The 22,888-nt window shown below is 48.0% G+C and overlaps 8 protein-coding genes across 8 annotated transcripts; 4 read left to right on the plus strand and 4 right to left on the minus strand.

Moving 5' to 3' along the window:
• Nucleotides 1–772: 772 nt before the first annotated feature.
• BDV37DRAFT_287311 (splicing factor cactin) lies at nt 773–2,660 on the minus strand (the record flags this gene model as incomplete). Its single annotated transcript, XM_032088081.1, has 5 exons — nt 773–790; nt 845–877; nt 945–1,571; nt 1,628–2,107; nt 2,163–2,660. 5 exons carry the CDS (start codon nt 2,658–2,660, stop codon nt 773–775), a joined length of 1,656 nt encoding a protein of 551 aa, XP_031937002.1.
• A 110-nt stretch (nt 2,661–2,770) lies between these two features.
• On the plus strand, nt 2,771–4,867 carry BDV37DRAFT_226399 (uncharacterized protein). The gene is made up of 2 exons (XM_032080265.1): nt 2,771–3,839; nt 3,890–4,867. The coding sequence occupies exons 1-2, from the start codon at nt 2,943–2,945 to the stop codon at nt 4,658–4,660; spliced, it is 1,668 nt and encodes a 555-aa protein (XP_031937003.1). The 5' UTR covers nt 2,771–2,942; the 3' UTR covers nt 4,661–4,867.
• On the minus strand, nt 4,681–9,462 carry BDV37DRAFT_226405 (WD repeat protein). Its single transcript, XM_032080266.1, has 3 exons — nt 9,082–9,462; nt 4,883–8,897; nt 4,681–4,812 (listed from the first exon to the last, which is right to left on the minus strand). Exons 1-2 carry the CDS (start codon nt 9,306–9,308, stop codon nt 5,075–5,077), a joined length of 4,050 nt encoding a protein of 1,349 aa, XP_031937004.1. The 5' UTR covers nt 9,309–9,462; the 3' UTR covers nt 4,681–4,812; nt 4,883–5,074.
• Nucleotides 9,463–11,292: 1,830 nt separating this feature from the next.
• On the plus strand, nt 11,293–12,018 carry BDV37DRAFT_259705 (uncharacterized protein). Its single transcript, XM_032083165.1, has one exon. It carries the CDS (start codon nt 11,446–11,448, stop codon nt 11,671–11,673), a length of 228 nt encoding a protein of 75 aa, XP_031937005.1. The 5' UTR covers nt 11,293–11,445; the 3' UTR covers nt 11,674–12,018.
• An 882-nt stretch (nt 12,019–12,900) lies between these two features.
• hmt1 (putative vacuolar ABC heavy metal transporter (Hmt1)) lies at nt 12,901–15,769 on the plus strand (the record flags this gene model as incomplete). Its single annotated transcript, XM_032088082.1, has 3 exons — nt 12,901–13,257; nt 13,314–14,431; nt 14,491–15,769. The coding sequence occupies 3 exons, from the start codon at nt 12,901–12,903 to the stop codon at nt 15,767–15,769; spliced, it is 2,754 nt and encodes a 917-aa protein (XP_031937006.1).
• A 148-nt stretch (nt 15,770–15,917) lies between these two features.
• BDV37DRAFT_259710 (nucleobindin SSP120) lies at nt 15,918–17,415 on the minus strand. Its single transcript, XM_032083166.1, has 3 exons — nt 17,098–17,415; nt 16,057–17,030; nt 15,918–15,947 (listed from the first exon to the last, which is right to left on the minus strand). Exons 1-2 carry the CDS (start codon nt 17,222–17,224, stop codon nt 16,546–16,548), a joined length of 612 nt encoding a protein of 203 aa, XP_031937007.1. The 5' UTR covers nt 17,225–17,415; the 3' UTR covers nt 15,918–15,947; nt 16,057–16,545.
• BDV37DRAFT_259712 (uncharacterized protein) lies at nt 17,407–20,042 on the plus strand. Its single transcript, XM_032083167.1, has one exon. The coding sequence runs from the start codon at nt 17,586–17,588 to the stop codon at nt 19,782–19,784; it is 2,199 nt and encodes a 732-aa protein (XP_031937008.1). The 5' UTR covers nt 17,407–17,585; the 3' UTR covers nt 19,785–20,042.
• Nucleotides 20,043–20,070: 28 nt separating this feature from the next.
• BDV37DRAFT_259713 (DEAH-box ATP-dependent RNA helicase PRP43) lies at nt 20,071–22,861 on the minus strand. The gene is made up of 3 exons (XM_032083168.1): nt 22,469–22,861; nt 20,529–22,395; nt 20,071–20,472 (listed from the first exon to the last, which is right to left on the minus strand). The coding sequence occupies exons 1-3, from the start codon at nt 22,774–22,776 to the stop codon at nt 20,344–20,346; spliced, it is 2,304 nt and encodes a 767-aa protein (XP_031937009.1). The 5' UTR covers nt 22,777–22,861; the 3' UTR covers nt 20,071–20,343.
• Between the last annotated feature and the right edge of the window lie 27 nt (nt 22,862–22,888).

Genomic DNA, 22,888 nt, shown 5'->3' on the forward strand with positions numbered 1-22,888 from the left:
CTCTGCATATTGGCTACAGTACGCCAGACTAGATGGAAGCCTTTCTGGAAGAGACGTTCTAGCAACTTCCCGGAAGCTCTCAATATTCTGGGACTGTAGCCTGCAGACACTCAGGCCCTTTCCCGCTTTCCCCGACCAGCCGGAACCATTGAAACGATATGCGGGTGGCTTGGGTGGCACCAAAGCCGCATCGTTGCAGAGCTTTCTTTCATTCGCCGAAGGCCAAACTAGAAAGACGGCATTTCAGATCTGAGTGGCCGTCTGTACGTGTGGGGGAGAAGGCGTTCGTTCCCTGGCGACACGTGACCCGCTCCTCAAGAAAACGATGGGACGAGAATCGCGTGACGCTGGATGGCAAAAGCGCACCGCAATAAGCCAGAGCTGGAGCGTTGATGGTGGTGGAAATAAGCCCTAGTCCACGGTTGCACACACGTGGGAGCCATCACCTGCGAGTCAGGAAGCTTAACCCTCAGGGAGGTTATGTACCTTATGCTATATGCCCGATGATACTAGTACCTATGATACGTTCTAGCGTTGGTGGATCGAATTGGGTCCAATACTGTAGCTGGTGGTTAATACTTCCAGGCCAACCAGATCGCCCGGCTGTGGGTTGCTCTGCCATCGCAGTTATGGATACGTTGATAATAAATAGTGCCCTAAGTTGAAACCCCAAGAATACAATTATTGTAGCCGTATGCGCCCATACACCATTTGGTCGCGATATATATAAATATAACAAGGTCGATGCTGAGTAGAGGTTTGTCTGTTGGCTTTACTTTCGGTAGTAGACCTGTTATAGATGTTAGAGTGGAATTCCTTGCGCGGCAGAAAGGAGGGATCTCACCCGTTTGAATTGAAAATGTAGCTGTAAGATACCCTATTGATTGTGTCAGAAGAGTCAAATGCAAGTCAGAATCAGGGGCTAAAACAATCGGCGCGTCTACCTTGTCAAAGGTGCTCTTGAAGCCTCTTTCCCTCTTAGCGCTATAGTCCCACTCCTTATCAACAATTCGAAATGCGATGTCTTCGTAAGGGGGCCCGGCCATGAATCGAATAAGACAAGTATCTTCTTCACCAGCTACTGCGAACGACTGGCCGCGCTTTCGTCCGTGTTCGCGTTCAATACGGTAGGTCGGTGCTTTCGTCTTATCGATGAGGTCGGGGTAGAAGATGTTGAATTTGTAGCCTTGTACCACCTTTGGTGGCGGGTTATCATGGTCATAATGGGTCTGGTTGTACTTATTCCATTCGTAACCCATTTGCACCCGGTTGAAGTATCGCGGCTTGCGTGGCCGGTACTTGTTCGCCCACTGAGGCTGGGACCCCGTGCTCACAGATTCTTCGCCCGTGAAGATCTCTTCATTCTCACTGACTCCCCTCGCAAGCTCTCGCTCATAGAGTGCCTTTGTTGCCTGGGAGAAATCTTCATTTGGTATGGCTGAAAAGCGAGAGGAGCCGGCAACAGCAGGAAAGTTCGGTGTTTGGTTCACAGGAAGAGCAGATGATTTCTCTGCCTGCCTTTGGCGGAGAGGCACAAAGCCCATCTTTAGAACCTTTTGACGCTCGCGAGCCTAGAAAGATTCCATTAGCGCATGGTCTGTACCGCTTAAGAGCCGTTGTGACCTACCACTTGATCCAAAAAGTTCGACTCATCCACTACCTCCAAGACCTTGTCTTCCGGGCGAACCTGGAGCAGCGGGTCGGGATCAAGGCCACGGAATTCTTCATCCAACCCGGATTGTGTTTTGTCCTCGGTCGATGGCCGGATGACTGGCGCCAGAGGCGCAAGCTTTGCTCGAACCGACTCCGCTTCGTCGCGCTGTTGTTGGCGTAGTCCTCGAACACGTTCGTCTATGACGGCCTCAAAAACCTTCTTCAGTTTTGCGCGGGCTTTCCAGACGGTGAGACTCCGCAGCAGTTCTTCCCAGTAATCGGTATCGATGGGTTCATTAGAATCCAGCTTTTTCTTGACCTGTACTTCAAGGGTTTGAAGTTGCTCGTAGGTTTTAGGACCCAAAAGCCTATTGATATCCGCAGCGACGGAGTTGAGCGCACGCCCTTCCGGAGCAATAATTTTCTGACGGTCGCGACAGATAATTCTCATAGTCTGTGCAGACCGGTTAGCAATGACTACATATAGATCAGATCCTAATGCGGCATACCTTCCAATAATCTCTGTTTTGTGGATTTGCCTCCAAACTCAGAAATGTATCAATGTCCTTCTCCAAGTCCAGCAATTGACTCTGAGACAGTCCTTCGAAAACGCCATCCGGATCCACGATATCCAGGTCCGAGTCCGCAATCTCATCATCAAGAGGGTTCCTTGTCGGGTCGATAAATCGCAGGGTGACAGTAAGCCAGTCAATCGGTTTCGCCCGGCCTTCTTTGACACGGATCTCCGCCTTCTTTTTGGCCTGTTTAAGCACGAAAACGTCCTCCTGCGCTACCCATTCGCGCACTTGCTCGTCTTCTTGTAATTGATTTATCCGCATCTGATCCTTCATATTCCTCGACTGCGACTGCGCCGATCGACCTCTTCCATCGCTCTGGTAGTCCCTCTCATCGTATCTGCGGGGGAGCTTCTGGGGTTGACGCGATGATGGAGATCGCGATCGGCTTCGTTTCGTCGAACCCGATCTGTCCGGAAAACCCGACGACATAACTGACACGTCTAGACAGGGCGATGAAAGAAGGAAGACAGAGATCGGTAAGGCCTGCTGTGAGCGTTGGAGCCTAAAGTCAACAAAAGTATGAGACTTGGGTCTGATGCTTTTTTTGGAGAGCGCGGTCCGCCAAGGAAAAGGTGGAGCGGCGGAGTTAAAAGCAGTAAAGGTTCCGCCTTATCGGCTTTGCCGCCTAAGAGACTAATGTTTGTATATCTGAAAACTACAGCCACGGTCGCTTTCGAAAATATCGAGAGTTTCTTTACTTAATGCTTAAATATGTCCATCAAGTGGCAGCGATTGCGCATCACAAATCGAAGGGAAATACCTCCTCTTCTTTTCAAATATTCCTCAACATCAAAAGGCTACGAGCTGTACATAACTGATCTTACCAACATCTGGTCTGAGCATCTGAACCACCAAGACATCCTGAGAAGAGCTGATGAAAATGACACCACAATCGATCCGAGCGAGAACGCGGAACAATTCGGAGTCCTCCTGCAAAAGATAGAAGATGCGCTGCGTAGCCAGCCCGGAAGCACTGTGACCCTGAATCATAGCTCAGGAGATTCGCTGGAGTTGGCTACATCTACCCAACTGCCGGCTCCACTTCAACCTCTGAAGTGGGCTGCACATCTCATCAAGGAGCCACAATCTGCTGCTACCGATCAATTACTTCTTCCCCTCATAAAGGCGGAAGCTGACTGGGAGTCGCACCAGCGATCCTTCATAGACCAGCTGCATAGGAAAGACTGGATTCTCGCCAAGCTCTTCGATAAGATCGAAGCTGTGGGCATTGACTTGAGTACTATATTTCCTGGTATCTCTGGCTTACGGACGGGTCAGAAAGGCACAACACTGGCGCAGGCCGCCAAGCATATAAAAGGTGTTGCGCCTTTCGATGAGAAAGTCTGGCTTGAGGAAGTCAGCGCGTCAGCCTCTGCATCGGGGCTTGCCGCCAATATTCTGGCGGAGGCATCCACTTCTAGCGGCCCAAATCGATCAAGAAATCTTGAACCACCACCGGATATGTGGTGGGAGAAACTCACTGTATCCAAGACTACCCCGACTCCTATACGAGAAGAAAGCGAACTAAAGAAAGGACGCGAGGCTCCTGAAGATGTGCTGGAGGCCGATACTGACACGGCTACTGAAACAGAGGATGATGAGTTTGAAGTAAGTGCATCCTTCAATATCAGGAGTACCGCAGTTAAATTTCTCTTCAGAGGCAGGAAACACCCCCAAGATTGAAGCAACTCAAGAGCGACGAGGAAAACCCCCTAAACCCTGGGCAGGTTGAAGACCCTGGAAACCCCCCTCTAAAGGAACTGTCGCCTCCGCAAAGGCAGAGAAGCTCTGCAAAACCATCAAAAGGTCTGGGGATCATCGGTGGGAAAATACAAGCTAAAGCGCCTCAGCCCTCACCTCCAGCAGCTCCGTCTACGCTCGCACTACAAATAGCAGACGACCAGACAGATTCAGAGTCTGACCTTGAAAGCGTGGCTTTAGCACCAACTTCGCTACCGAAGCCTAAACCAGAGTTATCAGCCAAAGCGCAAAGTAAGCCGCGGGGATTAGGAGTCATCGGTGGTAAAAAGAAACAAACGCAGGCCACCCCTAGTGAGCCTCAATCTCCATCATTGATAAAATCCCCAAGTACAACAGACCAGCCACCCCCCGCAACATCTCCTTCGATAGAGACTAGAACAAAGAGAGTCAGTAAACTCGGTGTTATCGGAGGCAAACCCTCTAAAAACGATGCGACCACTACTTTGACGCCTCAAGTAGAGGAGGGTAACGATAATTCACCTAGGGAGATATTAAAACACAATTCTGAACCACCAAGATCTCCATCGGCTGAGCGTCGACAGCCAAAGACAACTGAGAAGTCAGAGAGAGAGGAAGGCCAAGAAAAAGCGGATAGGAAGCGCGAAGAGTTGAAGAGACAACTGGAGGCGAAGAGCAAAGCCCCAGCTAAGAAGAAGCGGAAATTCTAAGTTCTATCCATATTTCACTTTCCAACAGGCTGTTGTGTGAACCAATCACTATCTAATGTACATTTGAGGGCATCTGTTGGATTACGTGGCAATTGAAAACGGGCATATTTGGCAATGCCCGGGGATTGAGTTGTTGACAACACTGCAATATACTACAGATATATGGGTTAGTATGATTTCGCAAAATTAGATCGATGGTATCTTTGGGGTGTGATATGGTACAAATGACTTTAAAATGCACAAATATGACGATTGTTGTTTCATGGTATCATATTGAACGCCGTAGAGATAACCCGCTAACCTGAGGATGTATAACCGCTTCATTCGGGAAAAGTGTAGTTGACAACGGTATGTAGTAGGAAAATGTTGTGCTTGCAATCCAGCGCCTTCACAATTGCCTTCAGAGATTCAATGTTAGGTGCTTAGCCCGCTGCCACCACCAAGACTGCTCCGAGATGAGGTACCCCTTCGTTTCCCTTGCTCGCTAGGCGTAACAAGTCGAACTTTTTTGGGCGACATCAAGTTAGAGGACACGCTGGGCCCAGCGCTGGTGGTGGAAGCACTTGTGCCACCTGAGGTCCCAATACTTAGCATGCCTCGAACCTTTTCAACAGCTTTGCTTTCCCCTCTGGTCCATGGATCACGTTTTACAAAACCTACGCCAGCCTTTCTACCAGCCGAATCCCGTCTTTTGGATTCCTCGAGTAAAATGGTACGGTTGTGCTCACGCCGGGGTCCTGGGCCGCAGTCATGCATGCAACCAGGGGTAGCGCAACCACCCTCGCTGACAGAGGTGTCGTTCAGCCACATGCTGATGCAAGCTAAATGTCCTCCATGACCACAGCCTTGACACCAGGTCCAAAGCGCGGACCCTTTAGGTCCCGAAGAATTGTATGAAACCGCGTACGTTTCATCCAGGCGTCGTAGCTCGGAGGTTGGGATCGGCTCTGTCTTAATGGAGGAACGAGATGACGATAGAAAATGCGACGTCTCGGAGTCCAATTCAAGATTTGACTGTGCAGGTGAGACAGATTGCTCCGCTACCCATTCGGCTGGTGGGTCAACGCTCATGCAAATGGCACATGGCTCCTGAGGCGTGTTGCAGCGATGACAGCGCGTATTGTCATTCAAAGGGTTCTCGTATGGACGTTTACACGTGAAACAAAACACGTTCATCGTAGTATCTACTTGAGCATACTCATAGACTGCTGGATACACCGGTACGCAGAGAAGTCGAAGCTCAGCCGCCTCAATGTACATGCACTGACGTATAAGGTGTTCGTTGTAGGTTTTGAAGATGAGTTCACACTCCTCACGAGGAAGTATATCCTCGTAGCTTTGGAAAAGAGTGCGCATTTTCTGGAGAAGATGAGCAGCAGATTGAACGTCAACACAAGAACTGCTATAATAATGCCTAATGGCTTCCTTGAGCAAAATTCCAGCGCTCCATGGTTTATCCATCGTTCCAGCAGAGCTTATAGGGATAGTGAGCCCCGTGAGATCATCATCGATCACATGTGTAGCCCTACAAGTAGAACTATCTGCTGCGGCAGTGTAGGCAACACTTTGACGGCCATTCTTCTCAAAGCATGGAGTCTCTAGAGGACTGGATTCTTTCATCAGGGGAAGTGGGCTAGAGGGTCGCTCGAGATGAACATTAGAATCTGGAACACCCTCAACAAAAGGTTCACTAGCCTGACGTTCTTCGTTTTGAACGGTAACAGGGCCAATGACTGAGTCACTTCTGGTCCTGGAATATGGTATACGAGGGGCTTCACTCTCCGCGCCTTCCGTGGCATTCTCGCTTTCAGAAACGTCATATAATTTTGCCGCTGACGATAATGACGTGCCTATTGATTTGGAAGGGTGTGAGCTACCGGTAGATGCCGAGAACATGGGAAGACTTTCTGATGACTCGCGCCGGCGGAAGCCCGGAGGCCTCACACTCTCAACGTGAGACTCGAGCGACAGGATCTTTTTGGGATACTGTTTATAATCACGAATGGCTGCTTTTTTATCCTCCATCTTTTGGTCGTATTCATCTACTTCTGATGTCTCTGTGCGACTCCGAGCACGCCAGTCACCTCTTCCGGTAATGGCTCGTGGGGCGGATCTTTGGTCATCTTCAAGAGTTTGGGACACCAGCCCAGGTAGAGGGTCAGATGGGAGGCTTTCGCCAGGAAAATGCGTATCTTCGCTTGCATTCGACTGGCGGTGCATACGTGGCTCAACATCGGACATCGAAGACCAATCATTCGAGTTCATGGTGCCTTGATTTGGGCTCAGAAGCGACGGTGGCAGAGGTTGGATATCCATAGGGTCATCTAAAGATGCCATATGCGAATTAGAGCTATCTGACGATAAAATGGTGCAGTCAGGCAAAGGCTGCGCTAGCGGGGTTGTCATGTTAGAGGCGTTTTCTACATCAACGAGAGGCTGCCTGGTCACTTCCGTCTCCATAACACCCTTGAACAACCGATTCTTCACCTTTTCGGGTTTTCCCTCATCCAAGGCTCTCGGCTTTTCAGAATTCTGCCCTTCTGCGGACAATCTTGTTCTGATGCCACGGATGCTCTTTTCTGGAGCCTGCCGTTGCTCCCTCGCTCTAAGTTGCAGTTCTTGAATGACAGCGAACTTTACTATACGCCATGTTTGAGATAGCTTAACTAATGAAGCATCTTCTGCACAGTCTGCGTTCAGGCTTAATGATTCTAGCAGTGATCGTAGAAGATCTGAGTGTATGCTGTTAGAGGTTCTAAGCAAAGGAGCATAGTGACGTGCCAGGTATCGAAAGGTTCCTTGATCCATTGTGGCTCCAGGTATACTCCCAACTGCCCCTAACTGGTATTGTCCGGAAGGCTTGATCTTTGATAGCACCTTCTCCAGCGACAGAACGGGATTAAATTCGGGAGCACCTGGAGGAGTGCTGCCCAGTGACTTAGACGCCCGACCACTGCTTGATTTAGTACGTCGGTGCCTAACCGAGATAAACGAAGGTTCATCGAGAAAGTCTTCTGCTGGGCTTTGACTCAAAGCTTCTGCGCTACTGCTCTCTTCCTCAGGATGGCCCATGAACTCCGTGGTGCTGAGGCGTACAGTACTATGCCTGGTACGTTTCTGGACAAAAGCCAGCACCTCACCACTCGGGCTCCAGGCTAAGGAGCACATCGGCCGTTGATTTACGACCTGAGGGGCATATCGGATATCCGTTTGGGTGAAAACACCGGCCTCGCCAGCAGTCCATAACAGATCTTTCGAATGCCAGAGTAAATCGGCAGCATGAGACTCGTACCGATCAAACTCTCGGAATGGTATATGAGGACGCCGAAGATCCCAGAGATGTATCCGTGGGTCTTCTTTGTCATAGGACGTTACTAACTGAATTGACTGCCAACCACCGGAAGTGTCATGTTCGTTGTTCCAGGATGGCGGACGCCATCGTACATTCCCAACGGCCTGGGGTGTCCGGAATTGAAATGTTGGTTTCTGCCTACGTTCAGCCGAGGAAGAGAAATCCCAAACTTTAACATGCCTGTCTGTACCACCACTGACGATGTGCTTGCCATCAGGATGCCAATCTACTGAGAAGCATGGCTTGTCATGAGCGGTGATCCTTAGCAAGGGGGCGGTAGTTTTCCGGCAATCCCACAACTGTATGGCACCACTGTCCGTGGCGGTTGCAAATGCAAACCCATCGTTCGGAGACCACCTGATATCCCGGACTGCATCGCTGTTCCCATTATACAACTCCTTACTCGAACATGGCCTGACTGCGGATGCCATGCGCAAGTCCCACATTCGAATAGAAGAATCCTGGCTGCCAGACAAAAGCCATGCCGGCCGATGCGGGTTAAAAGCTAATTTGTGGACCTGGCGGCTGTGCCCCTGAAACCGGCAGTATTCCAGGCCAGTGCGTTGTAGATCATAGAGAACAATGCGGCCGTTGGCCACTGCAGTGGCGATAATGGTGTCATAATTGCCATGTGACCATTTCACATCCCGCACTGTCAGCTGGTCTTTATAGCGTGCGGAGAGTCCACTGCCATCATTCTGAGTGGAGGAGTAACCGATGATAGCATTGCGAAGGTTGAATTCTTCGGAAGAATGGTCGGGTGAGACACGGATGGTCTTCAAAATCTCTTTACCCCCGACTACTGCATGTGTCCGTTGAGGAGAAATATCTAAAGCAGCAATCGGAATCCCGGTCTTATGAGTGACTGTTTGGGACGCTCCCGGTCTAGCAGGGTTGTTAGAAGATTGCTGTCAAGCCTCGTTGGCAAGGTGCAAAGCTGCATATTGGAAGTGTGACCTGTTTAGATAAAAGATTCTAAATGAAGCTGGAGCAACGCAAAGGGTATACGGGAGGGGAAAGGCGGGAAAGCGCGATGAGAAAGAAGAGCAGCAGGAAAGGGAAACTATACAAGGACTTGGACCTATTAGAACAAGGACCGGCAGAGAGGTCTGCACGAACCCCTGAAGCTTGCGGACTTGGAGGTCGAGACCCAGAAAAGAAGGGCTGGGCAAATCTTGCTAAAGCACTGGCCGCGCGATTTGAATATTTGCTTTGTTGCACGGGGGCCGGTGGAGGAGGAGGGGGAGGAGCTGGGGAGGAACTGCCTCGGGTGGGCAACCGAGAGCTATCGGACATCCTCAAGAGGTCAGTCAATCACGACTTAACCCGATAAGGGATGAAGGTCCATGTTTGACAAAGTTCCCACGACGAACAAACAAGAAGAGGGAGCTGGTGGAGGTGGGGAATGGGAGTAAAGGAGGGGGGGGCTTTAGAAGGCGGAGCTCCCTGTTGGAGACTCTTTGGAGATGCGATCCGCTCGTGACTGACTAACTGATTAGACGGGTTGCTGCCTTAGGACCCCATCTGAGGATTAGTCAGCTCCTGTAAGAACGTTGAATAGAGGTCGAACTGGGGTAGTAATCAGGAGTAAGCAATTGGATTGATTCATGTGAGGTGCATGAAGCAAGTACCAGGAGTCAGCAAACCTGAGGAATGTGAGGGAGAATTAGTGACCACTCGAATAATAATAGAGTGGCGAGGACGCGTGATGTGCGGATTTAGCGCCAGTTTGGGGGAGGTTTCCACCAGAGCGTTTGGTAAATCCTACCCAGTAGGTACTGTGTAAATAGCACAGGAAACAAACTCGAGACAAACTCTAGACCTTACTTCATTCCTACAACAACAACAATTCATCTTGTTTAGTCTGAGGTATTTTTCTTTTTCTTTTCTTTTTTTGGTTCCATTAACCCGATTGTATCATACCATACCGGCCCTTTTCTTGTTTTCATCTTAAGTTTAATTTTTTTTTTTTTTTCTAGTGTTTATCAATTTTTTTATTAATGATATTACCAAATTAATTAAATCTTCTCAGTTCCCACCTCTAGACCTGTTCAGGTGATGGATCCGAAGAGTTATGTATCCAGTAACAAAGTTAGAACAATAGGGATTTGAATTGACACCTGAATGATGTGTACAATCCATAGTTGTTGGATGAACTCATCTGGCAGGATGCCGTTAAACGTCTCTATGAATGGATCCAACGAGCCGGTATGCATGCTAAAAGCGGTGTGCGACGTACATGTACACACAGACATTATACTAGCTAAGTTCGTTGCATATTTAGAAGTAGTGACTGTCCAGTGATGCATGGTGGTATGGATGTATTTATTGTAAGGCGGGTGGCTTGGATGAAGACAGAGCGTATCCACCGTCAGGATAATTAGGCCGATTAATGGCGATGGTTTCCTACTCACTCAGTACTAGATGTCTCAGACCAGTCTCATACGAATTGACTAAGATCCGACAGTCAGACAACTTATGTCTGGATCCGAGATGTACCTTACGTACATACGGTATACAGAGGAGGTACGTACATATTTACATACCAACGACACTTTTGTGTTAGATCATCCGGACCTTCGGGACTCAGGTGGGACAAACTAAAGCGACTCGTCGGGAAGACGAGTCGGGGTGCAGGGAAGTCCTCGACTTGAAGAATTGTCCCCCCCGCATACTCCTGACCTGAATCACTCATGGTCATCATTCCACTCATTTTGGGGGTGGTCTGGTGATGAATTGCCCGTTGATTATGGTCCATCTGGTTGGTTTGTTCTTGAAGAGGGTTAAGTGAACATGGGTGTGTCCGAAGACAAATAAAATAAGCATGTCTAAAAAAGACGACCTCCTCATCACTGATCATACTACAATATAATATAATCATATTAATTAGAAGTGTAACAAGCTAAATCCATTGTGAGATGAGATGATACTGCCCCTGGCACTGAACTATTTCTCAGCCACCTACGCAGGGTGTTAAGACGATACCTTGGTTTCGAGAAAGACAACAAAAAGAATGAGCCCTTCAAAAGAAATGTCAAGGACGGAGTAACTAAGGAGAAATGATCTATCCTTTTTTACCAAGGATTTGCACTAACCTATTCGGAGGCCCATGAACATGGATCAGGGTGCTTCGAACCCATGCAATGCAGCTCCCACAGTCCAATCCTGATCCTCGCAGCGATCGGTTTGTGCCACCATCCATCCCCTTCTCCATCGAGATCTGTCACGAACATATCCCTACATACTGTGCAATAATCACATCTATTAATTATGCAACTGCTTTTTTTTTTTTTTTCTAGTCTTTTATTTTTCCTTTTCTTCCTTTTTTTCTTTCGCTTCCCCTCTAGTAATCTTCAATCTTACCGCAACATCCCCTCGAGGGATGGCTCCTTGTACATATTCATACATATCACGTTACACAATAACTATCTAGATGGATGTCCGCAGCATTAAAATGTTCTTAGAAAATCACCTAACAGTTGAGCTCCCAAAAGTTTATATTTCAGCATCTCAGTTCTCGCTTGTGGTCGGTCTCCGTGTAATACTTTTCCCCCAGGCACTTTCTCCGCTCAGGAGGGATCAGCGATATCATGCATGGAAATTATTGTTTATTATTTATTTTTCAGTTTCCTTTCTTTTCTTTTTTTCTTCATGCATTTAACCAATCCTTCCAACATTCATTCCAATCCCTGTTACCATTGGGCACGAACATCTCAGATTCAGCACAGGCAGCTCATGGGCAGTGATCAGGAGGGAAAGTATGTCAGTATGTCAATATTGACGCGGTTCCGAAAATAACCTGGGTTGGAATTATGATGAAAACGGCTACGTACTACTCTGTACTAGTTCAATCTCTTTCCGTCGCAGTAAGGTATCGCTGTAGGTACTAAGATGATATCAAAGTACATATAAGGAAAAAGAAAAGAAGAACATTAAGCAAAAAAAACCTCCGATTCGCATCAAAAATCATTCAAAGAGTAGAAGGAATATGGCCCGCTAGTTCAGAAGGTTTTGATATTCCTTGGGAAATTTTCGTTCCTCGGTTCTACTTATCCTATTTCTCCATTAATTATTATTGTTATTTATTTGTTTTAGATTTTCCCTTGCCTCTTTGCCATTTCCCCCAAATTTGCCTCCGGAGCCACCCAAGCTCAGCTGCTTTCTGGGACTCTGGGTCCAACTAGTCTACTCTGGGTAGTTCTCGACTTCAGATTCGCATTGCACACCGTCACTCTTCCACGACCGTCCGAGTACTATTTGTATCTTTCCAACGATCATTTCCTCTCGTGTATCTTTTCTGTTTTCTCTTTTCTCTCCTCTCTCTTCTCTCTTCTCTTTCTCTTTCTCTCTTTCTTTTTTCTTTCTTTCCCCTTTCCTCCTCTCGTACTCATCTCGGTCCCTTCCGGTCTTCTCTTCTTCTTCTCCTGCTATACGCTTTAATTCATTCCCGTTATTCTTGGGGTTTCAATTTTCCGTCCGGTTTTTACTTTGGTTCCCCCATATAACCTTTTAGTCAATCCACGCATACTCTTCTCTTGTAATTAGTTCCAAAAAAAAACTTTTCGAGACCATTATTTTGCCTCTTCCCCTCTTGCTCACCTGCCTCAAGAAGACCCCGAAAAGAAGAATATAAACAAACGAGCAAGACGAGTGAAATATCGTCCCACGTGTCTGCCGATCCCTTTCAGCAATACTACAAATCCGACCCTTCGATTGACTGATTCAGGTCTGCTGTTCACTACTCAGTCGTTTCCGAGTCGAGTCCAACTTCATCAATTCCTTGCTGCACTCAGGCTTTACGGGAAGGTGCGATTGTTGTGTCATGGAAATATCCTATGGTGGTTTGATCTGAACTTTGTTTTGGACCCTTGTTGGAGGACTATTCAAGATGGACTCTCACCACACAACTCGCCAATTGTTGGAGTACCTTCGCACTGGATATCCAATACTCCTCCTCCTGGTCTTCATATCGGCTTTCATTGCCAATTCTGTCCTTGCCGCCAAAAATGCCAACAATTCTCCTACCGCGGCGCAGACAGGTCCAGGCGGGAGACCACTCCCCAAACGGTCAAGAAGTACGATGGCAGTCATGAAAAATCCCCAGAAATTCTCTCAGAATACGAGATCTTTGTTCAGGTGGTTATCTGTGGGTATACTTTTGACCATTCTTGGGGATGCAGCTGTCAATGTGGCACACGTTATAGTCTCTAGATCGGAGCAATGGTGGTGTGGACAGTCCGTTGTGGTAAGTGCCGTGAAAAATTGGGGAATATAATCAGTGCAGCATTTAATGCTTTATAGATCTACGTTGTGGGTTCGTTCTTTGTCTATTCGATTATCCTCGTCTCTTTATTAGATACAGATCCGTCTCCGACATTTGCGCAGTTTGTCCCTTGGTTGGTAGCAGTGCCCATTGAGTTGGCTATATTGGGAATTTCCTCCTCGATCAACGCTGGCAACCATCATGAGCCAGTTGTAGGAGATCCGACTGGGGGTCGTTTGCAGAAAGGCGTGACTTCTTGGGAAATCACGGAGCTTACCTGTAACTCCGTTAGAGTTCTGATCCTCAGTACATTGGTCGCACTTTACGTGTTCAGTTCCATTAGGATGCATTCAAGCTCCAGAAAAGTACCAAGAGCATATGCCAATGGCGCTTCTGAAACAACAGGGTTACTGGACCCTTCTCATGCAGAGAATGGAAACGCATATGGCTCAACTCCAGCTAACCAGCAGCCTTCTAAGCCTGCTGATGCCTGGGTTCGACCAACTACAGTTCCATCTACTAGCTGGTGGGAGTATCTTAGCGGATACTCGTTATTTTTCCCGTATCTCTGGCCGTCGAAGTCCCGTCGACTGCAGATCGTGGTGGTTATATGCTTCATCCTGATTGTTTTGCAACGCGTTGTCAATGTCCTGGTGCCTCTCCAAGTTGGAGTTATCACCCGCAAATTGACCAAAACGGGCGACGACTTTAATGTACCGTGGTTTGATATCTGTTTGTATATCTTGTTCCGGTGGTTGCAGGGTAACCAGGGCCTAATCGGCTCATTGCGTTCCAGTCTTTGGATTCCCGTGAGTCAATATTCTTACATGGAGCTTTCGACTGCGGCTTTCGAGCATGTGCACAGTCTTAGCCTTGATTTCCACCTGGGTAAGAAGACCGGTGAAGTATTGTCTGCGCTGAGCAAAGGTAGCTCTATCAATACCTTCCTCGAACAAGTCACTTTTCAGGTCGTGCCCATGTTAGTCGATCTTTGTGTGGCCATTGTCTACTTCCTCATTGCGCTTGATGCTTACTACGCTTTGGTCGTCACCATTGTCACTTTCTGTTACCTTTATGTCACTGTCCGCATGGCACAATGGAGAGCAGAGATCCGGCGGCAAATGGTCAATGCCTCAAGACAAGAAGATGCAGTCAAGTACGTTGCATGGTGTTTATGTTCCGCTACATCGGATTTGCTAACCCGGTAATCTTTAGGAATGACTCCATGGTATCTTATGAAACAGTGAAGTACTTTAATGCCGAGGACTACGAGTTCGACAGGTACCGAGGAGCAGTATCGGATTTCCAACGGGCTGAATACCATGTTTTGTTTTCTTTGAATCTGATGAATACCTCTCAGAATACAGTTTTTATGCTTGGACTACTAATTGCCTGTTTTATTGCTGCTTATCAGGTCTCACTGGGACAGCGGGACGTTGGTGAATTCGTGTCGCTTCTCACTTATATGGCGCAACTCCAGGGCCCTCTGAACTTTTTCGGCACCTTCTACCGATCCATCCAATCGGCATTGATCAACTCGGAGCGGTTGCTAGAGCTTTTCCGAGAACAACCGACAGTTGTCGATATGCCTAGTTCTACTCCTCTACCGGTTTGCAAAGGTGATATTGCCTTTGAGAACGTCAAATTTTCATATGATAGCCGCAAACCTGCCCTGAATGGCCTTACTTTCCGCTGCGAGCCGGGAACGACGACAGCCTTGGTTGGTGAATCTGGTGGTGGCAAATCCACCGTTTTCCGTTTACTCTTCCGTTTCTATAATTCCGAATGGGGGCGTATCTTAGTCGACGGGCACGACGTGAAAAACACCACAATCGATTCTCTCCGGAAGCACATTGGCGTTGTTCCGCAGGATACTGTCCTCTTCAATGAGACGTTAATGTACAACCTGAAATATGCCAACCAGAATGCGACAGACGAAGACGTCTACGAGGCTTGCAAAGCTGCCAGTATACACGACAAGATCATGTCCTTCCCTGATAAATATAACACCAAGGTCGGTGAACGTGGTCTACGACTCAGTGGCGGAGAGAAACAACGAGTGGCTATTGCCCGTACTATCTTGAAAAACCCGCGCATCATTCTTTTGGATGAAGCTACAGCCGCGTTGGACACAGAGACCGAGGAGCATATCCAGGGAGCTTTGTCCACTCTTTCACGTGGCCGTACCATGCTTGTAATCGCTCATCGACTAAGCACCATTACGACTGCAGATCGCATCCTAGTCTTACATGAGGGCAAGGTCGCGGAGAGTGGCACCCACGATCAACTACTAGCCATGAAAGGCCGCTACGCAAGTATGTGGCGCAAGCAAATACGAGCGCAGAGGGCAGCGGCGGAGGCCCAAGTACTCCAAGATCGTGCCCAGCGCTTGCGCAGTGCATCAACCTCGGGCGCTGTTGGGGATGATAGTTCCAGTCAGTCTGACGAGGACCAAAATGGTAAGCCGCATGCCTCTGCGGTCCGACAGACATAGGGCCATCACTGGCCCGCTCACGATCAGAAAACATAGAGCAGAACCGGAACAAGTCAGCGTGGGGAGTTATCCCAGGCGTTGTTTCAGTCACATATAAAGAGCTTATACTTAGAGTGTCCGAGGGATGATATACCAAGTCTAGGGTTACTTTTGTCCTTTTCCCTTTTTTCTTCTTTTTCTTTTTTTTTTTTTTTTTTTATTTTTTTTTTTTTTTTGTTTGTTTTTTTTTGTTTTGGTGTTGTGTTTTCAGGGGTGTTTAGATATATGCTAACGTGGAACAGAGTATTTTTTTTTTTTTTTTTTTTGGGAAGATGCTCTTATAGGGATACACTTTTCGTTTTCTTTTCTCCCCGTTGTTCCAGCCTCGCATTACTTCTCGTGTTCCATTCAATTAAGTCGGTAAAATTGGCGTTCTAAGTGACTTACGACTTGTATGACGCGCTTTCCTTGTCAATTCATACAAAACTTGCTGAAGAGGCAGCTGGATCCGTGAATACATTTTCTGGACCAATTACACTTTGAAAATAAAGCATGATACTCGTCCATAGCAAGCAAATATAATACGAACTATCAAATCTTCCACATTAGTTTCGACGATCACTTGGACGCAAACGGGCTGCTGCTCGAGGTGATCAGGCGCGGTAACACTATCGCCAGCAGATAGAAAACGGGACAGAGACAGTAAGCTACTCGGAAGCGCCTGCAATGGTAGGTGGTAGGTAAACATTTCGAACATTATATGTACAGAATGGCATAAAGTATTACATATACACGTTCTAAACATGTTTGAGAAACTTCTGTGGTATGTTCCTTTCCACGATCTGCATCCTCTCAAGCTGCTCAAGCCGATAAGCAGCGTCGTCTTCCTCATCATGCCTCCGGAAATGCTCAATATCTTCTGGATGAGTGAGGTCTTCCTCCTTGGCATCATCTCCATGATACTTCTCGAAATGATGAATCTCATATTCATATTCAATGTCGCCATGGTGGCCAGGTCCAAACCCGAAATCAGGCAGACGCTTGCCCTCGGAAATCAGACGCATCCAGTTATCTCGAGTAACGAATCCAGTGTTCCCAGGGTCAAATAGCCCAAATACTTCCCGGACAGCCTGTTGCTTGCGCTCCTCACTGACACCTGCATTTGACTCATCGTCGAGACCATAAGTCTTCCGTACCTCATCGGCTGTCCATGCCCCTGAGTTATCATAGTCGTGGAAAGTAAAGAAGGATGCAGGATCAAAGGAATCAATGTGGTGCTCCTCTGTCATGTACGGATATTAGAAAGGTGCCTCTAACTTTCTCAGGAGCAATTGGACTCAATAACGCACCTTGCATGTGCCGAGTAGCCCAGTCCGAAGAAGGATTCTGTTCACTCGAGTGAGACCCATGAGCGTTCGCGAAGCTGCCGCTCAGGGCAAGCAGAACGGTAGCAAGAGACACGGAGTGGCCGAGCATTTTCAAATGACACAGCCTCGGAATTGCGTACTGAGTGAAATGATCAGAACTGATTCAGTATACAGGCAGTAATGAGTAATTTAAACCTTGTTGATGTGGCCTTTTCTATGAGTACTAATACCTGGATTCCAGTTCGGAGAACGAACTGCCCGTTCAGTAGAGAGGCTGTTTGCAGTGTTTGCATCCACTCCGCCGAACTTATGACTTTTTTGTCCGACGGCACATGAACCACTTTTCTGTTTCTGCGGTACACACTCCCTTGTCCCGACAGACGCAATTGAGCCCCTAAGGGCAAGCTGCCGACCCCCGCGTTATCGCCATTCTTATCATTGGAATCGACTGTACAGGAAATGTTGCGGTAATGCAGAGCCTTTGGTCCCGGGCCGCCTCGGCGCGCTCGTCTTGTCATTGCGTTTCTTGTCTAAGCACAGCGACTCCCGGACTAACGTCAAGGGCGGCATCAGCAGCCAGTAAACGGCGGTTACGAATTGGAAACTCGGTCACAGCGCTATACACAAGTATCTTTGCGGCTGCAGCTCTAGCTGATGCCCAAGCCAAAGACCAACGACGCCATGAATGGCAGGAGAAGATCGCAGCTGTCAAGGAAGAAGTCAACGAATTAGTGGACGAGGAACAACGCCTTTTGGCGACTATTGCAGCACGGCGGAAGCGGAGGTCATTATTTAATGGCGTATTGACAAGCCGACAATACAGCACCTCTGCCAGATCATCACCAGTGGGAATCCAAAATACTACAAGGAGTGTACCGATACCTTCACTCGCCGCCGACGTTCGCTCGCAAGATAATTATGAGGCTCGAATTGGGGACGGGATTGAAACTTATCTCGATAAGGGGGATGAATATGACGGGAAAGCCCTAGAGGATCTGGTCGCCGAAAGTGATGACCCGGTGCAGAACGATATACAGGAGGAGTTTGGCTTCAGTTTTGAAGATGATGCTTACCCCGAGTGGCTGTCATATGACATAGTCCGCCAGAAGGTTATACGGAAGCTTGCAGTGAAACAGTTGGCTATACGACTTTTGCTACGCCCGGCAATTGCGCACTCTTACATGGGACTTCGGATGAAATACATCTCCGATAGTTCAGTGCCCAAATTGAATGTAGCGGAGCTCCTACATGAATTGAATCAAATCCGAATACGTTTACAGGAGCTGAAGACAAAAAGGGACATGAATATTGATGATTTGGCAAAGGATCTCCGTGTACGCAACATCAAGGAGATGGCTTGGGAGAATGCAAAGCTCAACAAGGAGGCTCGCCGCGACACAGATCTATACCTCGAAGGGACTATGTCTCTTCAAGAGCTTCTTTTGAGGCTGTCCAGCAACCTACTGCAAGCTACTGATCCCGACCGACCGTTTTGCCTGGGGATGATGCTTTATACGTTCACCAAATCTCGTCAAAATGACCTAGGTGATCTGGTCTTAAAGACAGTATTGCCGAACAAATTTCCATTAAATTCCACCTTTATTCTCTCAATAATATCCTTTTACCGCAAATCCAAAAATCTCAAAGCATTCGACTTGTTTCTGGAAATGCTGTGTGGTGAGAGCTACCCGGTAGACTTATCCACCATGGGATATTTTAAGCGGACGGTGATCAATGGCGTCGAGATCTCAATTCCTCCCAGCAATATGACCAATTCGGTTATGTACTCTGCATTAATCATAGCTTGCCTGCGCTTCGATCAACCCGACCGAGCCGATGCCTATCAGCAAGCCGCAAGAGCGGCAGGGTACATGGACGATTTTGCAACTCTTTACGCCTATTTGAAATTTTACGGTATTCGCCGTGATTGGAAGAAAGGGGTGGAAACCATCAAAAGATCTTTGGCTTTCATGGCATCATCCACGGAACACGAGTCACACCTTCTCGAAAGGTTGGTAGTATTGATGGTACATCTGTGTGATGCGTGCGACAGACACGATGTCTCCGAGGCCATTATCGTAGCCGCGGTCGAAAATGGATTTGATTGGAGGTCTGCACAAAAACAAGCAGACGTCAAATTCTCATTTGATCCTCACTTCCGCCGGTGGCATGTAGCTGAGGATTCGTCAACGATAAGAGCAACTAAGGACAAGCCGCTGTGGGAGAGATCTTGTGCCTTCGTGAACACGGTCGGAGAACAGCTTAACGACCTTACTCTGCCCGAGGAGGAAGGCTCTGCGAGGAAATGGCATAAGCTGGTGGGGACATACTCCCAGGAAGTTCTATCAGCTGTGCTCGCTGGCCGCGCTGCGGAGTATAAGAAACCCGAAGAGGACGGGCAGCAAAACCTGCTGAAAACCTTTGACGTGGAGAACAACAGATTCTATAATGCTGAGGCTACAGCAAAGGCTCACCAAAAAGAGATCATGGCTCTGAAGGACCAGGTTGCGCAGCTCAAACGAATGGTTTTTGACTTGACAAAACAGTCCGCACTCAGCCATTCCCAGTCCAGTCCCCAGGATCTCGGACAATTAAAAGACAAGCTTCGTCATACGAACTCGCGCGTGGTCGAGCCGAGCGCGGTAAACATTCGATACGTTGGAAACTGAACTCTCTACGAGTGATATCCTCCCAATATCCACCTGGCGCACTGTGTTCATAGAAGGATCGGGTTGGAAACTGTGTACATCATAGGCATTTATTGAAGGGCGTACGTTTGGTCTCTATTCTCATATCCTCTTGCTATATATGTTGATACCTCCAAGGTTTGTACATTATTACGACGAAAACTAGATTTTTCTCATCTTCGGACTTTGTTTGGTCTGGATCTCTTCTATAGCCTCTTACCCTACGCATGTAGACTGTATGAATTATGGCTTTTATTAAGATTTTATGTGCCCGAAGAATTAATTCATTCTTTTAATCTCATAAGAATATTGGCAATTGTCCTTTCTATACCATTAAGGACATTGTGGGTAGTCTCAAGTCTAACTGCATCCCATCGGAATAGAAAGTGTTCAAGCTTCGCAACAGAGCCTCACGCAACTCAACATCCTGGTGATTCAGAGACGGAGAGGATGCATCTCGTTAGGCCAACGCCCCAATAACTAAAGATAGCATAAGAGGTGAAAATGATAACAGATCTATAAACAAAAAATGGATAATAATTTAACGCCTCCGGCTGGAATCGCCACGCATTTTCTCTTTACGAGACAACCGTTCTGCGGCACGGAGCAATGCAGAGCGAATTTCGCCCTTGGGGAAGGTCGTAATATCATAATAGGTGGGTGCGATATCCTGCAAAGACCATTAGCTAAAGATATATAGTGGTGGGGAGAACTAAGTGAGCTTACAATGAGCCACTCAGGCTTGACTGCTGTGACGGTTCTGATGTAGTTCTTGGTCGTGAGCACGAATTCATTGTACACAACCCAATCAGCGTCATAGCTTAGAACAGTCGACGGGTGCAAGAGGACGTTCTGGTTGTCCTTAATAGTCGTGTATTTGCTCTTGCCTTGAGATTCCTTCTTCGCAACCTGCATGAAGAATCCGGCACAGAGAGCACGTCGGATGTTTTCATAGTACTTCTTGTCCTCAAATGGCGTCGAAACCATTTCCAGCTCCTCGCGCTCCATGATCCGCAGGAGCTGCATGCGCACATTATCTGCCGACTGGAGGGATCGTAGGGAAAGGAAATGGTCATGGCACCACTGCTTGGGGTTCTCTTGTGCATCCTGGCCCTTGAAAGCATGGTAGACGTTAAGGAGAGTAAGATGGTCACCGTCGGGGTGGGAGAAAAGGTTCTTCATCTCATCCGCCCGCTTTCGTTGAGACGCAGGTCTCACGAACACCTGAGGAACTGAAAGCAAGGCTGTGATAGAAAGGATTTCATTTGAACAATAGAACTCAGGCGAGCTGATCAGCATGACCGCAACCGCAGGATCAAGAGGAAATTCCGAGGCAAGACGTCCAAGTTGGGTTAGGTTTCCATCGTCATCAAGGCAAGCTAAGTAATTAAGCTCTTCAAGAGCTCTCATAAGCGTTTCCGGAGCCGGGGGGTCCATCAAGTCGAAGTGAACAAGGTCATCAATTCCAAGCTTCTTCAATTCTAACACAGTTGATGAAAGGTTGGACCGTAAGATTTCCGGATACGTCTGGTCAATCAGCTCCTTCTTGAAAGCACCCTCAGTGTAAAGACGGAAACACTTTCCGGGACGAGTACGACCTGCACGACCGGCTCTTTGCTGTGCAGAAGCTTTAGAGATGGGCGATACTAGGAGGGACTCGACACGAATACGAGGGTTGTAGATCTTCTGCTTCGAGAAGCCAGGATCCACGACGTAGACGATACCATCGATTGTGAGCGAGGTTTCCGCAATGTTGGTGGAAACAATGACCTTTCTACCGGGACGACCTCCAGGACGACGCGGTGGTGGGGCCGGGTCGAAGATGCGTTGTTGCATATGCGGAGGAAGACTACCGTACAGTGTATAGACTTTCAAGGGGCCAGCATCGACTTCTCTCACCATCTCATCTGCCTCTAGTGAGATTTTGCGCGCAGCATCCTCAATCTCTTCTTCACCAGTCAGGAACAGAAGTATATCACCATCATCCTCTGTAGCATGAATTTGCAAGACAGTGCGAATGGCGGCCTCCACATAGTCCTGCTCAGGCTCAGGAGTATAGAAAATCTCGACTGGGTGAGTACGACCGGGAACCGCAAGAAGAGGAGCATCGTTGAAGTAGCGCTGGAACTTTTGGGCATCCAGAGTGGCAGACATGATAATGATCTTCAAATCTGGTCGACGTTCTACGACTTCTTTGAGAAGACCCATGAGAACATCAGTGGCCATGGTTCTTTCGTGGGCCTCGTCCAGAATAATAGTGCTGTAACGGTTGAGGTTATGATCGTGCATGGCTTCTCTCAACAGCATACCATCCGTCATGTACTTAAGACATGTCTTGGGGCTCGTCATATCTTCGAAACGGATGCTGTAACCCACTTCCTCTCCAAGTTTGACATCCAACTCAGCAGCCACACGTTGCGCTACTGACATAGCAGCCACACGTCGAGGCTGGGTACAAGCGACCATCTTGCGCTGGCTTTGTGGCTGATCATCGAACAGGACGAACTGAGGGATCTGGGTAGTTTTACCGGAACCAGTCTCACCGACAAAGACTAGGATCTGGGACTTCTGGTAGAGTTGAAGGAACTCATCTCTTTGCACATGAATATTAGAGGTCGCTCACTTGTATATAATCGCGATCAAGAGAAGAGAACGTTTGTACTTACCTCTGCGCATGAACAGGAAGATCGCGCCGAGTTTTTAAAATCGAGAAGTATTTGCTGGAGTATGGCTGGCCGCTGAAAGGGTTGATGTCTCCATCTTCGATCTTCTGTGCCTGAGCGGCAGTCGACTGATGCCTCTTCACTTTGGCAAATGGCGAATCCTTGTCTTCAACCCATTCGTTGCCGTTCGACGAAGCGTCCGCATACATATGAGCCAGGTACGGATTGTCCTTGGGATCCGTGCCAGTTTTATCCATCTTTTGACGCTTAGCACGCGAACCGTCTTCGGAGTCAGAGCGGCGATCAACCATGGCGTGGGAGGGGTAAAAGAAGGACGGGGGGGGCCAGAAGTTGTTCGTGCAGTTGAGTCTCAAGTACTCGGCTCCGCAAGACAACTTTATTGACGGATTGAAAAAAAAGTAT

Source organism: Aspergillus pseudonomiae, assembly GCF_009193645.1.
Source record: "Aspergillus pseudonomiae strain CBS 119388 unplaced genomic scaffold BDV37scaffold_91, whole genome shotgun sequence".
In the NCBI taxonomy this organism is placed as follows: domain Eukaryota; kingdom Fungi; phylum Ascomycota; class Eurotiomycetes; order Eurotiales; family Aspergillaceae; genus Aspergillus; species Aspergillus pseudonomiae.

Excerpts from the sequence above, each read along its gene's own strand:
- BDV37DRAFT_226399 (XM_032080265.1), top strand. The coding sequence starts at position 2,943 with ATGTCCATCAAGTGGCAGCGATTGCGCATCACAAATCGAAGGGAAATA. Across the intron at positions 3,840-3,889 it reads CAGAGGATGATGAGTTTGAA|AGGCAGGAAACACCCCCAAG; the intron begins GTAAGTGCATCC and ends ATTTCTCTTCAG.
- BDV37DRAFT_226405 (XM_032080266.1), bottom strand. The coding sequence starts at position 9,308 with ATGTCCGATAGCTCTCGGTTGCCCACCCGAGGCAGTTCCTCCCCAGCT. Across the intron at positions 8,898-9,081 it reads TCTAATAGGTCCAAGTCCTT|ACCGGGAGCGTCCCAAACAG; the intron begins GTATAGTTTCCC and ends CAACCCTGCTAG.
- BDV37DRAFT_259705 (XM_032083165.1), top strand. The coding sequence starts at position 11,446 with ATGGATGTCCGCAGCATTAAAATGTTCTTAGAAAATCACCTAACAGTT.
- BDV37DRAFT_259710 (XM_032083166.1), bottom strand. The coding sequence starts at position 17,224 with ATGCTCGGCCACTCCGTGTCTCTTGCTACCGTTCTGCTTGCCCTGAGC. Across the intron at positions 17,031-17,097 it reads GGCTACTCGGCACATGCAAG|AGGAGCACCACATTGATTCC; the intron begins GTGCGTTATTGA and ends CGTACATGACAG.
- BDV37DRAFT_259712 (XM_032083167.1), top strand. The coding sequence starts at position 17,586 with ATGCAGAGCCTTTGGTCCCGGGCCGCCTCGGCGCGCTCGTCTTGTCAT.
- BDV37DRAFT_259713 (XM_032083168.1), bottom strand. The coding sequence starts at position 22,776 with ATGGTTGATCGCCGCTCTGACTCCGAAGACGGTTCGCGTGCTAAGCGT. Across the intron at positions 22,396-22,468 it reads CTTCCTGTTCATGCGCAGAG|AGATGAGTTCCTTCAACTCT; the intron begins GTAAGTACAAAC and ends TCATGTGCAAAG. Across the intron at positions 20,473-20,528 it reads TCAAGCCTGAGTGGCTCATT|GATATCGCACCCACCTATTA; the intron begins GTAAGCTCACTT and ends TGGTCTTTGCAG.